Source organism: Scomber japonicus, chromosome 5, assembly GCF_027409825.1.
Source record: "Scomber japonicus isolate fScoJap1 chromosome 5, fScoJap1.pri, whole genome shotgun sequence".
Classification (NCBI taxonomy): domain Eukaryota; kingdom Metazoa; phylum Chordata; class Actinopteri; order Scombriformes; family Scombridae; genus Scomber; species Scomber japonicus.
The window spans coordinates 29,972,964-29,988,961 of NC_070582.1; the positions used below are offsets into that span (position 1 = coordinate 29,972,964).

The 15,998-nt window shown below is 39.3% G+C and overlaps 1 protein-coding gene across 1 annotated transcript in view; it reads right to left on the reverse strand.

Moving 5' to 3' along the window:
* Positions 1-1,899: 1,899 nt before the first annotated feature.
* LOC128358330 (synaptotagmin-9-like) overlaps positions 1,900-15,998 on the reverse strand; it is a 36,391-nt gene continuing 22,292 nt past the window's right edge. Inside the window, exons 5-8 of the mRNA XM_053318569.1 lie at positions 7,373-7,493; positions 7,043-7,214; positions 6,826-6,955; positions 1,900-1,977 (exon numbers count right to left, since the gene is read on the reverse strand). Of these exons, the coding sequence (XP_053174544.1) occupies positions 1,900-1,977; positions 6,826-6,955; positions 7,043-7,214; positions 7,373-7,493 (501 nt within the window). The remainder of the gene's footprint in view (positions 1,978-6,825; positions 6,956-7,042; positions 7,215-7,372; positions 7,494-15,998) is intronic.

The window sequence follows — 15,998 nt, forward strand, 5'->3', positions numbered from 1 at the left end:
AAACCTTCTGCAGTGACAAAGCCCCGATCAAAAAGGCACAAGGAATTTCCCACTGGTTTGATAAGAGTGATGTTAGCTACACAACAAGGCTTTCTGAAAAGACTGAATCTTTCTGAACTGCATCTAACGCTTTATAGTTAAAGGATAAATCTTCATAATAATTTGACTAGTTTAACATGTTTCACAGTTTTTGCCATGTCTTTTCTTAATGGCACCACTGTCTCTGCCAGGGTCCCTTAAAGCTGCAGTGCGTGTTTACTAATTGCACATAATTTGCCTGCAAATTTAAATTAGGCTGCACTAACTGATTTCATATTAATAATCAAATTACTATGTGTAATGTAAAGGGTGTAACTCAGAGTAAAAAAGTTACCACCCAACTCAATAGTCCCTCCTTAATTCTATACATAACATTTTGTCTTTAATCTCTGTTTTGCTTTTACAGTCTACAGCTTTAGTGTTTTGGTTTAGTCTTGTGGCTCTGATCAACTTAATTTCCAGCAGTAACAAAGTTGTAAAAACCCCACTGTAAACTAAAATACTTACCTAGCACCAAGTGTTAGAGACCAAAACAGATCTAGAAGAGACTAAATATTAGACTTTCATTCATCTGGTGGCCAAATGAATGACAAATTCGCAATTTATCTACTAGATGCACAAAAACACATCTATGTTTGGTTTTGCTGCCCCCAATTGGCCAAAAAAGTATTAATTGTGATGCTTTAAGTACAAAGTGAATGCTGCTTTAAGTATAATGTAAATACAGGTGGATCCTGCATTATTACTTAATCTTTTGGCTGCATCTTATAAAATCATTTGGCTGTGCTCACATGAGTGTAATTGTTAAATTAAGTTATGTTTGATCAAACTGCCTTAAGCAAACTGCAGCCAACGAGACTTTGTGCACAGCGGCATCAGTTGGTCCCCAGATCTTTTAACTTGGTGGGTAAAATCGTTAAAACTACAAAGTAATATCCATGTTGTATAAAATAGAAGTAACCTTTAACTTAAAAGGCCAAGATATGAATAAGAAGCATTAGCTGTCATACTTAGAGATATGCAATGATGTTGCCTTTGAAGAGATTAGTGGTCTGAACTTTTGCCAGAAGAAGATGCCGATTTCAAACACTGATGACAACTATGTTTGTATTTTCTTTATTATGACCACACCCTGTTAACAAAGTATGACAATTAACATGCTATAAATAACACACTTTATGTTCCCACTGTCAGCTGCTTTACACATTCATGAAGCAAATCCTCTTCAGTTTCTATCTTTACAGGAACTTTGAGAAAGTCGCCCATAAAGTTTGTGGTCTTGGTTGATTCAAACAGGAATGTCCTCTCTGTCACTTCTAAGTATGTAATCTCACCTCTCTAATTCTTACTGTAGAGCAAACACTGTACTATGGTAGCTGATCACTCACAAATCGACAGTTACAGCTTCACACGTTCGACTAAAAATGAATGATTTGGTCCACAGAGTGTGATTTGCTAAAAAAAAGAAAAAAAAAGAAGAAGCTTGATCTGTTAGATAATCTCAATCTGTTAATACTTCACAATCTGTTAAATCAAAACGATGGATGAAAGTACCGTCGAAGCTCACTTGGAATGTAGTTAAGTGGTTTTTGGTTGTGAAGACACAAGAAGAAGTAAAAAGTGGGGAATTAACCTTTGCTGCAGTCTTAGCACACTAAAGCCTAGTTCAATCTAAAGACACATCAGTTTGAGTAATGGCTTTTAGCTGATGTTACTACTGTAGTCATTGTTAGTCAGACCTTGTACCGGATGTTTTAACATTTCAGTAAGACTACCTGCAGGTCCATCGTTCATCATTCTACCACCCTGAGGCTCTATGTGTGTTTGTGTAAGTGTGTGTGCATGTTTGTGTGTTGGGGGTCATGGTGACGGTGGTGTCTTCAGGGAATTGGTGGATCCTCCTTGGCTTCCGCTCCCCGTCGCTGGCTGGCCAACCCACTGGACCGAAACAGAGAGAGAGAGAGAGAGAGAAAGAGAGAAAGAGAGGTGGGGGATCATCCAGTTAGTTACAGGCAGAAGTGAAACAGAAGTCTAGAGTCTAACACAGTTTTGGATTGCATGAAAACCATAATGACACCATTCTATTTTTAGTCTTAGAGCTTGAGATGGTTGATGGGCTGGTTGGCTAGGACTATATGAAAGATCATTGCGTCATTTGAGACAAAAACGTTCATACACTTGACGTCGTGAATGTGAATGTTACGTATCATGTCAATCTGTTAATGTGGAACAGGGACACAGATTTGTAATGATATCTGCAATGACACAGTTACTTAAGCTGATCTTATTTTTTATTTCTGAAATTGTGGTGATGTGTTTTTGGATTTCAGGCTTCCATTGTTTAGTTTTCATGTTGAATGTCTTGTGCTTCTTCATGTTTCTTTGTCTTTTAACATCTTTGGACCATGTTGGAAATAAGTGTTCTCACTTTAACATGGGTTTTTGAGTTTATGTCCCAATCCATAAATAAAATCAATTAATCAGGGTTAGGGTTAATTTTGCAAATGTGAAAATATATATTTTTAGTAACACATCCACAACAATGTGCCCACAGTTCAAGTTGATAAAAGCTTTTTTGAAAATCATGTAGTTCATTCGTGCATACATCCTCCCAGAACTTACACTGCAGTGGTTGAAATGGATACTGATGAGTTGAGAAAAAGAAAAGCAAGTGGAGTTTTTTTTCCATTGTATCCGATGGAGTAGACTGATTTTAATTAGGGTGCGGATTAGGTATGGAATTTAATTATTGATGCTGTTGGATAACAGGTGTGGTTTTAAGCACAGGGGGTATGGGCGGGTGCAGGTTTACAAAATGGGACCCATACAGGACTCTGTCACAGAGTACAATATAAGAAGGGTTGGAGATTTGTATTTCAGCAAGTTCCCAAAGACACACTTTTGCTCTAGGTTTTCTCTAAAAACTGATCCAACTATGTCTGGGAAGCATTTTGTGCTCAAAACTTCACATTCACAGCTAATTTCTTCTTTTTTTTTTAAAGATATGTTTTTTTTGGCATTTTAGCTTTTAATCAACATAGCAGGGAAGCAGATAGGAAATAAGAACGAGATAGTGTTATGACTTGCAAAAAGCGGACATTACAGTTATGTAATGTGTGCTCTAACAATTTGACTACCGCAGTGCTTCAGAATTCATCTCGAATTTCAAGAAAATACAGAAATTCATTTTTGGCATGTTGTTACAAGGAGAAGTGTTAAGCTTGAAAATAAAGACCAATTTAAATGTGAAATGTGGAATGTAAGATTGGAGACATCCCAACGTAGTGAATAATGGATCAGGATATTTCCAAATCAACACCTTTCCATGAAATCTGCCATCAAGCAACATGTAGTACAATCCTTTAATGTGCATCTGACCTACAAGTATTTTAAAATTAGGGTGGATATGTATGTGTAGCTTAGTGCTGCTAAAGGTGGGTGAACCTGCCAGAGGAATTAGACAAACACTCCAGATGTCATGTCAGCTATACAGGGTTTTCTCTAAATAAATCACTGTCAAAGTAAGAGTGATGGCAGCTTTGGGCCAGTTTCCCAGACAGGGATTAAGTCTACTCTAGACTTGTTTCTCAATGGATATTTTAACAGAAGCTTATTTTTAGACTAGGATTAGTCTCAATCTCTGTCTGAGAAACTGGACAGATAAGATTAAGTCCAGATGACCTCAGCCCTGGATGAAACCTCTGTCTAAAACTATGAACTACTGTTATTTCTTGAGAGTTGATTGATGATGTTGATCTGATCCTCTCTGATTGGAATTTGACCTTCCCTTGTGCAGCTGGACTGTGCAGGTTACCATGGCGATTTACCCTGGTTTAACCTGAGCCAGCCCTGTGAGACTGAAAAGCCTGGGATATGAGCTCAAAGTTGGCTTGCAAACACACTAACCTTGTTTAGTGAGAGCAGCCCCTGCAGTCTGCCTTTTCTGTTATTCAACTACTCATTCATGTGACAAAGTGGAGTCATCTGAGCTCTCTGCCTTCTTCACTTCCTTTGCTTTCCGCTCAATAGCATCAGAACTGCCTTCAAATCACTCTGGGGAATTCAAGAGCATTTTGTTGTGGGTCTTGGCGTGTGCGCGTGTATGTGTGTATGCGTGTGTGTGTGTTTACAACCCCTGGCTGAAGAGATCAAGTTGGTGAATTATTAATGCTCTCAGTCTGTGGTCAGAGGGTCAGTGAGGCTTACTCCAACACTTCAGAAAAAGCAATAAAAGCCTAAAGTGGAAAAGAAAACTGTGTGTGCTTGTGTGTGTGTGCATGTGTGTGTGTGTGTGTGTGTGTGCGTGTGTGTGCAAACGACAGCATATTGCATGTGTTTGTATAGGATGAAGCTAATCTTTTTGTTTTTCCATACGAATACTGGATGCATGTATATCACCATCTGTACTTTACATAGGTGGGTATTCATTATTGTATGTATGAGTGTGTGTTTGCATGTGTGACATGTCAAGTGGGCCAGCTAGGTCCCCTCAGGAGTTATGTGTGGATCTTTTGAGGAAACACAAATAAGCCATTAGTCCAGATCTGGGGCTGTGCTGCTGTAGTCCAGTACTGCTGCTAATGGCCTCCGATAAGAAACAGCTAATGGAGAGTGCATGTGTGTGTTTTCACGCTATACAAATGGCCCAAGAGACGGCAAGAGAGCTCTTCTAGCTTCACCACTGCTGGCAATACCATTGTCACTGACCTCCCACCAATACGGCAAGTCCTCTGGTAAACACAATGTGACAGCTACTGCATCAGTTACTCGTACAGCTTGATGCAGTGCTGGGTGTTTAACTGGGTGGGAAGAAGTGGGAAAAGTGCTGATGTCAGGATTCAACTAAAGCAAAAATGAAAAAACGAGCTGACTTATGGTGTAAAAAGAGCTTAAATAGTGTGCACAACCCTTTAAAAAAATCCCATGGGACTTTCTGTCTCCTGTTGCTCCTCTCACTAGTTCTCATTGAGTACACCCACACACTTACACACATTGACTGAGAGGCAGATCATTCACAACTACTTTACTCTATGCTAACAACAACAATGGTGGTCAGAGTGAGTGTCGTCATGATTTAATGTGACTTTATAGTGCAGTTTTCTTTTGGTTTTTTGTATTTGCACCAAACAAGTGGTGCTTTTGGCCACAAGATGCTAAAAGCACCACGAACAATGTTTGCAAAGATGCTCTAATTAATGTTTTTATATTTCAATTATCGACCATCGCTGCAGTTCCCCTCAGCTTTAAGGAACATTTCAGTCTTTTAGCTCATTGTTTTGGTTTATGTTTTACAGCTTTACTTCTTTGGTTGACTACTCTCATCAACATTGCTAACTGCTTTCAGTGAAGATGCTCAAATAAACTGTATAATTGGTCTTTACATGCACAGCACCAAACTAGTGAACTAGTGAACATTTGGCAGCATTTAGCAGCTGCATACTTTATGCTTGGTGGAGCTCAACAAAGAACTAAAAGCAGAATAAATACTGGACTTTTTCCCACTGCACCTAACCCATCCAAAAATCAATCAATACTGCTCTAAAGACTTATTTTAAAAACAGTTGCACAGTTCTAAGGCAGGATCATCTGTGCTGCAATGCAAAATGGAGATTTTCATTGTGTGTGGATATTTTTGGTAAATGAATGAAACACTGGCAGCAGCCATTATTGTCAAGAATCACTTGCACACTCACATAACTTTAATCAGTCATCTGGAAGGTAAAAATAATCCAAACAGATACACATTCTACTTTAGTTGGCCTGATTTTGGTGGGAGATGTCATCAGAAAAACCACTGACATCTTCATTAGAGATAGAATAATATTGCTGGGGTCCTTAGTGTCTGTCCTAATGAGCATCACCAGACCCCCTCTGGTCAAAAATAATGATGTCTACAGAGGGCCTACGTCAATTCTCTTCATGCTGATCAATGTCAATAGCTAACAAGCTAACTTCCGGCTACCTGCTGCCCATCTCATTTAGAGAGGAATGCTAACAATGCTTGACAAAGTTAAAAGTTTCTAAAGAGAAGAAGACACATGAGAGCTGGCAAATGCTAATGTGTGTCATCACTGAGGCTAGGTGTTACATTTATCTGGACAGCGCTCCATTTTCAAGAGTTTTATCTTCTGACCCTTTCTGCTGAGTACCAATAGATGTAGCTATGACAAGTCAACACGAATTTACATGAATCAGTCCAGCATCTGTTTTAGTGTGCTCTGTTTGTTTAATGAGTGTGGGCTGGGAGTTCAGAAATAGAAACAGCTCTGTGAATGTAGCCACCTCTCTCTGTCTCTCTAGGTGCCTCTGTTGTGGCAATCACAGCAAAGCAAGTCAAGTATACATGACGGTTATGCAGTATTTTCGTTATGTAATTGTTTTCTTTCTCTTTTTTTTCAACACTGTACCTCGGAATGGAATACACGACGTGGGAACATGGTTTATGAAAACTCATTTAGATGTGCTTCTGAAGTTATTTCCGTTCTGAACTAAGCCTCTTTTTAGTTTAGAAGAGCTTACACACTGCTGTATGATGTGCAAAAGGATGGAAGAGCATCATTAAACTGACTGGTGTAATAGTGTAATTGAGCAGCTTTTCATGTATTTTTTTCTAGTCTCATAACCTGGACCCATATCACTACTTTCTTATATTTTACATCAAACCCATTACCACGATAATGGTGCAGCCACAAATGAACTTGCCTCCATGTTGTTTATGCAATTTTTTATCAATGAATCTAGTTTCACCTCCGTCCTCTCATCCTACATGAAAGGTTTGGCCCTTACCTCTATGAGTGGGTGCCAGTGTGCAATGGGTTTGCGTGGGTACGACAACATCTCACTCCAGTGGTCTCGACCCAGACTCTCAGCCTCATTGCCCACCCTGCACACTCCGATCACTTCGTTGTGTCCCACCCTGCAGGATAGCAAACAGAATCACACATGGATACTCAAAAATGTTGCTGCACGAGAGCGATACACAGTATGTGAGTAACTAACGAACCGATCATAGTCCATGACAGCTATGAGCAGGCTGATCTGGTCGATATTCTCAGGAGGAACATCAAACACGATGGCCTCATTGTACACCGGGTTCAGAGTGTTGCGCTTGGTTGATGTCTTTCGCTTCTTTAGCCTCCGGCCTTCGCACATCAGGGACACTTTAACATATGGATCTGGAGAGATGTAGCATGGTCAGTGAGGGCGCTAAAATCTATTGACATGGACAGCCATGCCATTTAACAAAATACTATATTGACTAAAGAATTGAGCACTTGAACACCTTGTGTGTATGTGATTAAACATCACTTCTGCATTGGCAGTCAATACCCACCTGAAGCTCCAGTGATGTCCATGGCTTTGAGATTTCTGGCTTTGATCATGGTGATGGTGAGTCTGCCAGCCGTGGGGAGATAGCACAATGAGAACATCAGTTCTCCCAGGTCTACGTTGTCCTGTAAATCAACATGACATTTTTTTATTAGATGTTACATCAAAGCCCCTCATGCTAAGCACCACATCAAAAAACACAAATTTCACCATCATTTTACATGACATAATGATATACTACTTTTGTAATATACTTAGTCTCAGCTTTTCGTTCCAAACTGTGAAAATTTAGGACCACAGTCTTGATGTTTTAAAATCATAAAATCAGCAGGCTGATAATAAACTGTGTGACCCTGGCACATACATAATGCCTGCCAGCTAATAAACAAAGTTTTGTGTTGCCATATTTCAGCTTTAGAAAAAACTAAGTAAAAACTTTAGTCTAGTTTCAACGATGAAAAACCAAAGAATTGTACTTTAGCTTAAAAAAAAAAGAAAGAAGGGAAAGTAAAACTCGGTCAAGGTCTAAAAGGTAGAAAAGGAAACTTTTCTCAAAGGAGACATTATTGATGGGAAAAGAGTACAGGCAAATAGTAGCAATTCTGATATGCTACTTTACTGCCAACTAATCTTACTGATTAGTCCGATCTACGTAACATTAAATGTGCACGTGAAAATTTTAAATGTATAAGATTTCTTTTGACAGGCATTATCTTTGCTTTTAGACATTTAAAAAATGAGAAAGTAGCTTTATTAATTTGGTCACTCAATCAAAAATATTCTACTCATAAAGCAATAGGCCTATATGGGGCCTTTAAATGTACTGAAGGACTCTTCTCAAAATTAAACCAAAAGATTTTTTCCCACTAGGGGCAGCAGAAACAAGTTGTGAACACAACACCGACATATAATCGACTTTTAAATTGATTTGTTAAAGTTAGTAGCAGTTAGTAAAACAGTTGCTTATGTCCAGCAGTTACAGAGCTACATTATCATTCATTTGGTTTCAATAAAAACAGCCGTCTACTGCTGCCAAAAATGACGCTACGAAAGCGCTGAGAGTGAACCAATACATGAAGCTGAAGCCGGACAGCTAATCTGGCTTTATAGCTGCGTAAAAGCAAAACTGATGTCACAAAAGCACATTGTGTAGCAGTGCACTGGTAGCCTACACATTGCACAAGATATCAGTGACCCACTCATTGCTCTGTAGTGCTCCTAGTGGTCAAAACCTCACAAGGTGCCTTTAACCACTTAAAAAGAAAAGATAATACACAGCATGTATGTGTGTGAGTGTTTGAGACTCACAACGAAATTTTGATTGAGGGTTTAACAATTAAAGCAAAGTTCAAGGTTAAGCTTTAGTTAAGATGAAATAATTAAAGTCAGAAGCCTGAAATTCTACGGGTAGATTCACACCATAATATGCTGAAGGAATGACACGTCAAGTCTTTACATCTCAGACTCAGATGGACATGAATAGCGCCTGTGACACCTTCAGCAGAAAAACATGAATACCTTTTGAATCACATCTGCAGCAGTGGCATGACTCATCATTAACGTTTCCATATTTGTTACAAGAATGTCATGCTTCAAGCTCTTAAATGATACGCACCACGGCCATGGTTACTTGTCGCATCCCCCTAGTCTGTAGCTACTTCAACTTGTGCATTCTTGAATTCTTTTCATGACGTTTGACTACTCATGCTTTCCTACAAGAATAACCCTGCTTTCACGGCTTCTCCACATCCATGCACATACCAAACTCTGCCCAATTAACACATCTGAAAATAACGTGCAATGGTGCTAGAGTGAGTGCTGCATTCATTAAACATAAAGCACTCACAAGGTTTCTTACAGGGGAAACTCTGCTTTGTGGTTTCACAGTTTTCCACCACACACTGGACTGTTACAAAATCTTCAATAGAAACGAGCTTTTTAACAACATATTTCTTATTCATTGCAATCATAAAGAAAACTAGCAATTAGTTGCATTAAGTTCAATTACAGTTCTTCTAAAATAAATTCAAACTTCTATCTCACTACTCTGAATTCAGCTGCATTATGTCTCAATGCACACAGTTGCAAAACAAATTAACACAACCCTCTGATGAGTCTATTTGCATTCTGCCCAAACAATGATTAATACACAGGATGTTAGTGATTTTGCATTTAGTCTTTGTCAGAAGTGACCAATTAGCTAGAAAGCATAGTTAAAGGTCAGATGTAGTGGTTACACTGAAAAATCATTGTTTCACTCAGGCATCAATAATCGCTCCTTTTCATGCTGATTAAGATGAATTGGAGTCAGTCTATGAAGGCAGTGCACATGCACACACAGGCACACATTTGGATGCTGCTGCTGTGGGTCCTCTGCTCAAAATCGCTGAAAATCTAATTAAACAAAATGAGTTGATTCATCATGGATGTCAGCATAGACCATCTAGATGTCTCCAAGCACAGAAACACACACACCCAAACACACACAGCTTAGTCCAAAATCTGTGATATTCTGATTGCGTGATGAGTTGATTCATCACACATGTTGCTGAGGCAGAATACACCTCTGACACTGCATCATCACTGTTACTTCAAGCCTCAGATGTTAATGATGTGCATCTTATGATGTCTTCGAGGTGTAACACACAAGAACAGGGATGAGCACAGATATACTCAGACAGGCCAGCACATACAGAGACCATGGATCAGCAAGCCTTTTAGCTATTCACAGGTAATGTGATCTTTCTCCCATCACACACACACAAACTCACACAGCACACTCAAGTTTTCAGACTATAGAGTGCCAGTCACTACTCGTATGAGCTCTCAAATAAAGCCTGTGGTCAGGATTATGGTCACTGGTGCTCGGCCAATGAAATTAGACTGGTGCTCTAAAGCAGGGAGGGAGAGTGCGGACAGTCCATCTTCTCCAATTATAATACTTGCAACTTCTCTCCCTCAGGAGCAGTGAGGCTGCATCTACAAGCTTCTCTCTTGCTATGTGTTTAATAATCACAGACTCTAACTCTCTCTCCTTTCCTTTTCATTCATTTTCCTCCATCTCCTTATTCATAACTTTCTCTGTGTGAGTGCCCATGCAAAGTGTGAGACACTGTGAGTCACATTTTAATTTTCTCATAAACCCTGGTGAATTTACTCATGCACCCCGCCCCCTCCATCCTTTGCTGCTGTGTTCTTTTGGCTATTGAGTTGTCTGTTCATTATTGAATGCTCAGATGAGGGTCTGATAGACCAAAAGCTCAAAATGACGTCAATACTGCATAGATCTAAGTGCATAGAAATCTCTTTCATGAAGTTTGATCCACATGTTGATGGAATAGGAAAAGTCAGTGGGTCATCAAAGTCATTAGTCAACCTGCAGGAACCGTGGATGTCTGTCCAAAATTTCATGACAATCAGTGGTGAGATATTTCAGTCTGGACCAAAGCAGTGGACTGACCCAACCACTGTCCCTAGAGCCTCCAAATCACCTTCTCTAACTGTCATAATGAAAGACACTGCACAAACAGATCTCCAGAAGAAGATTCTCCAGTCATACCATCCACCACTAAAGGTATCAGGGTAAATATTTAATTCCACCTTATACAATCCAAGCAGGGTTGAATTAAGGGCAACTGGAGTTGATTGTAGATACTTGAAGATGTTTGGCCTTTCATCCAAGAGGCTTCTTCAGTTCTAACTAACTCGCGGGGAGTTCCAGAACTCTATGAGGTCAATATCAAAGTGATTAGTACCACTTGGTTCATTAGTGTTCCTGGCTGTTGTAGAGACAGTCATTAAGATTTTTTGGAGTCACCTGATGCCAACAATTGAGGCCAGGTGTTAACAATGATCGTTAGTGTTGTCACAGGAAGCAGACAGCAAAATGTGATTGGTTGTTAAATCTCCTAGGAAAGGACAAAATGACAGCATTGTAGGTTTAGAGATGCTTTCTTTACTTTGGTGTAGATAGTCTCCTTCACTCCTCGTTTAAACCAGCTGTCCACGAAAGACTGTTCCTTATCTTTCAGAGTCTTGACCTGTGAAGTTGGTCTACATGTGTTGAGCCATGTCACACCGTATTTGAAAGATAAGGGACATTCTTTCAAGGACAACATATAGCTACTCTAGATGGCATTGCCCTGGCATTACTCTCGCATCAAGCACCACTGTAAGGGATGTGGGAGTTATCTTTGATCCGGATATGTCCTTCAACTCCCACGTAAAATACATTTCAAGGACCCTTTTTCACGTATGTAACCTTGCAAAAATCAGGCACATCCTGTCTCAAAAAGATGCAGAAAAACTACTTTTTACTTTTAGGCTGGACTATTGCAATTAATTATCAGACTGCAATCCAAGAATGCGTTGTTGTTGTTGTCGTCATCAATCTGATGGCATTGTACTATGCTCTTTTTCCTCCTGTGCGCGCTCTCTCTCTTTATCTCTCCTTCTTTCTCTGTCAACCCAACCAGTTGAAGCAGATGGCCGCCTACCCAGAGCCCGGTTCTGTTTAAGGTTTCTTCCTGTTTTTCCTTGCATCTGTCACCAAGTGCTTACTCATAGGGGAATGTTGGGTCTCTGTAAATAATACTGTAAAAAGTACAGTCTAGATCTGCTTTCCATGAAAAGTGCGCTGACACAACCTCTGTTGTGATTTGACACTATATAAATAAAGTTGTCTTGACTTGACACGATTTATACACTGGAGATCCACGATACATGGAGGCCGATCAAGAGTACAATATAACTGCCTGGCTGAACATGGTGGAAGTAAATAAATCACTGTCTGGCTGAACTTTTGCTGTATGGATGAATATGTCCTGGCAGAATGAGGCTAACGGAGCCTCCATAACTCAAGTCAAGGATAGGAGGACAGTTATATACACTGTGAGTATAGTTATTTTGTCATCGCTTTCAAAGGAATTGTTTTCTGACACTATATGTTAAAGTCTACTTCATAAGTTGCAAGTGGAATGTCATAACCATGTGCCTCTCATCAATTAAAAATGTCTTGTTTTTGTATATTGTAGACTTTGTACAAAAGTAAGTCAGTAAAAAGCCAATACAATTGTATTTATATAGCACCAAATCACAATTGAATGTATCTATTTTTATCTATAATTTATAGAGACCCAATATTCCCCAAGCACTTGGTGACAGCGGCAAAGAAAAACTCTTACAACATGAAGAAACCTTGAGCAGTACCAGGCTCTAGGTGGGCGGCCATCTGCCTTGACCGGTTGAGTAAGGCAGATGGTGTGATGTGCATAGCATATTTAAAGTTGCTGTCTGATAAATAGTCCAACTGATTCTAAAGGAAAGCCCAAGGTAATGGCATTTAAACATCAATGAATCATCCCCATATTATTCTGGAATTATGGGCGTAATTACTGTAAACAAATCAAGTGATTGCTTACAAGCATCTACCAGTTTACAATGTAAATGTATGTGTATGGATTTTTTAAAAACAAACTCCTCTTTCATTAGTGAGCTTCAGAGATGCTGGTAGTTGTAATTTTTAACTTCAGACAAAGCTAGGCTTCTTTCCCCCTGCTTCCAGTTACTATGCCAACTTTTGGCAAAACAAGCAATTGGCAAATAAGCTTTTCTCCTAAAAAGTCAAACTAGAAGAAGAAACCTATATAGCGTATCCATAGAAAGTAAGGACACAACCAACAAGCTAATGGTAAAAAAAATGTCATGCACTGGCAAAACAGAGAAAAATGCTGTACACATCTGTGTATAGGTTCCATGTGTTTACCCCTGTGATATGTTCTTGATCTCCAACTGACTTAGTTGACCATATTCATTTAGAGAATCATATTTCTTGCTTAGTCAATAAGGGCAACTGGGACGGCAAGTGCTTGTTATATGGTACCCTTTGTCATTGTTGGGAAATGGGAACCTCCTTTACTAAATTAACCACACACACACACACACACACACACACACACACACACACACACACACACACACACACACACACACACACACACACACACACACACACACACACACACACACACACACACACACACACACACACACACACACACACACACACACACACACACACACGTATGCACACGCTGACCTAATTATAGGCCATCAAGACTGTAGTCAATACTATTGACTAGCCCTGCAGGAGCTGCAGGTTACAATGTCTCTGAGCTTGTTGCTGTCTTTGTCGCCAAAAAGTCATCAACTTTGGTGAAAGAAGGCAGGGAAGGTAAAAGAAACCTTGGAAATGTTGTGATTACTTCCAGAGATATCCCCCATTTTGCTTGATTGTACATTTGTTCAATAAAAAGTTAGAAGGGGAAAAAAGCTCTCTGCTAAGAAGCGTGCTAGCTGTTTGCTAACTGCCAATTAGCAACATTGTTAGCTTGGTTGCTATCAAGACAGTATGTTCTCACAGATTATTCATAAGACTCTCTCTTGGACTCTCCAGTTCCACATGCCCTTTACAAAACACATTAGGTCACAGAAGTTTATTGTAAAAGATTCACATGGATTTACTTAACCTGCCAGTAAATTCAATTTGCAACCACTTAATTGAAATTAATATATTTTACAGTTTTTAATGCTAGTGTTTTGATCCTTTCATTTCTCTCATGAACTTTTTTCTCAACGGAGAATGTTGTTACTCCTAAAGTACTAGACTTGATGAAAATCTGCTGTGATGTAGCATTTATATCTATGATTCACTATAGTTTTTCTATGACTGCAGAACAGACTCCATATAAATAATTAAAGCAATGGGGAGCAAGAGATTTACAGTATGATCGCGTACATAAAAAATGATTAATTAGGCTACTTGTCAATGCCACAGGGGCATCATGGGAATGTTGTTAAGCCAAGGACAAATGCAAGGCGAAGTCATGCAGGATTCATTCTTGAGCCAGCAGAGGTATGTGTGGTTCACAGAGAGGGGATTTTAATTACTGATTCAGTAATTAACGGTGTGTGGATTAATGGTGAGGTGCTATAGCTTCAACAAGAATCCACAAAAAAGAGGAGTCCTGCCATGGCCAGTTTAAGATTGGACTTCTTTAAAATCACATACTTATAAAAGGGATATGTCAATATTAATTGTAACACTAATCAAGTTGTAGTATAGGCTACATTAACAATTCAGGCACTAGATACTGTTAGTGCTCCTATATATGACTGACCATATAATGTACACAGCACAGCATGAATCCATTTTTTTTCTATAAGCATGCAGCTCAGAAATATGTGTACATTACAGTCCAGTGCATATGGCTGGGATGGTTAGAGGCTCGTTCTGTGCCAGGAGGCATGATTAATGCACACAGACTAGAGACTGGACCAGTACAGGATCCCTCCTTGGAATCCCAGGGGAGGTAACCTAGTTCTGCTGGGGACACATATTGAGAGAGTAAGAGAGATAGCCACAGATTTTCTGTAAATTTCATGTCCTTCTGGATAACTACGTGTTTCTTTAGACCCCCCTCACAGATAACGATACTCACACACATACCCACATGCACACACACATGTGCAAACACTCCGCAAGCATTGACAGAACCTGTTGAAGCTTTGAACATAGATTTTCACACTAAATAGATTCATATCTGATTAAGGCAGCACTATAGCAACAGTAAATTTATTGTAATAAATTGTATCTGATATCGCAATCAGATTATGACAACCATAATTTAATTAGATACCTAGATTTTTGCTCAACCATTTTGTTTAATAATTTGTTGAGCGGTTGTTGTAGGGTTTTTTTTTGTATTTTGCATTGATACAATGTCAGAACAGTCACAGGAAAGCTATCTGAAGATAGTGGTATTGCAGAGGGGGAACAGAAATACCCCATTTTCTCAGGTTTCATTTTAGCCATTATCTAATCAACTTCATGTAAACAGTTCAGTCAGTAAAAGCAGCAGCAGCAACTTCAGTCCTCCATCAGTGACTTAATAGGATGCATTCATGCATGGGACAGAGTGTAGGTCAACTGGCAGTGCTCGGAGCCCAACACACAATCACTGTAGTTACACATGGAATATGGAGGAAAAATTGAAGCCTAAAAATACACTTGGGATCTATCTGAAAAGTAAACTGAGAGACAGATGGAAAACGCAGCTTAACTAGATACAATTCTGTGGAAGAGAAAGTATCCAACAAGTTGTTTGTAATTTTCTGTCTATATACTGTTATAAGGCAAGATGTCTATGTTACACAATGTTCCAAAACCTGCTTCCTGAAAGTCAGGGCTTAAACCTGAGTTACCTCTACTTCTCCACTGAACTGATGTCAGATCGTTCGTGCATCGTTTCCATCGCAAACCAATCAGCACAGAGTAGACTCATTGGTAGGGAGGGACTTCAACAGACAGGAGCTAAACGGTCTGACAGAGGCTGAACTGTCGGGCAGTATAAGATAAATCTTTTTTTTTTTTTAACTGTAAATCATCCAAATATATTACAGTATTGCTCCAGAAAATAACAGGCCTGAAAATGTGCATGTTATATACTCTTTGAAGCAAACATGTTGTAAAACTGGATCGGAAAAGTCCAGTAATTAACAATTATTGTGTTTGGTAATGGATAATTAATAAAAGATTAAATTTAGAGAGGGGACCCCTCAGACTTGGACGC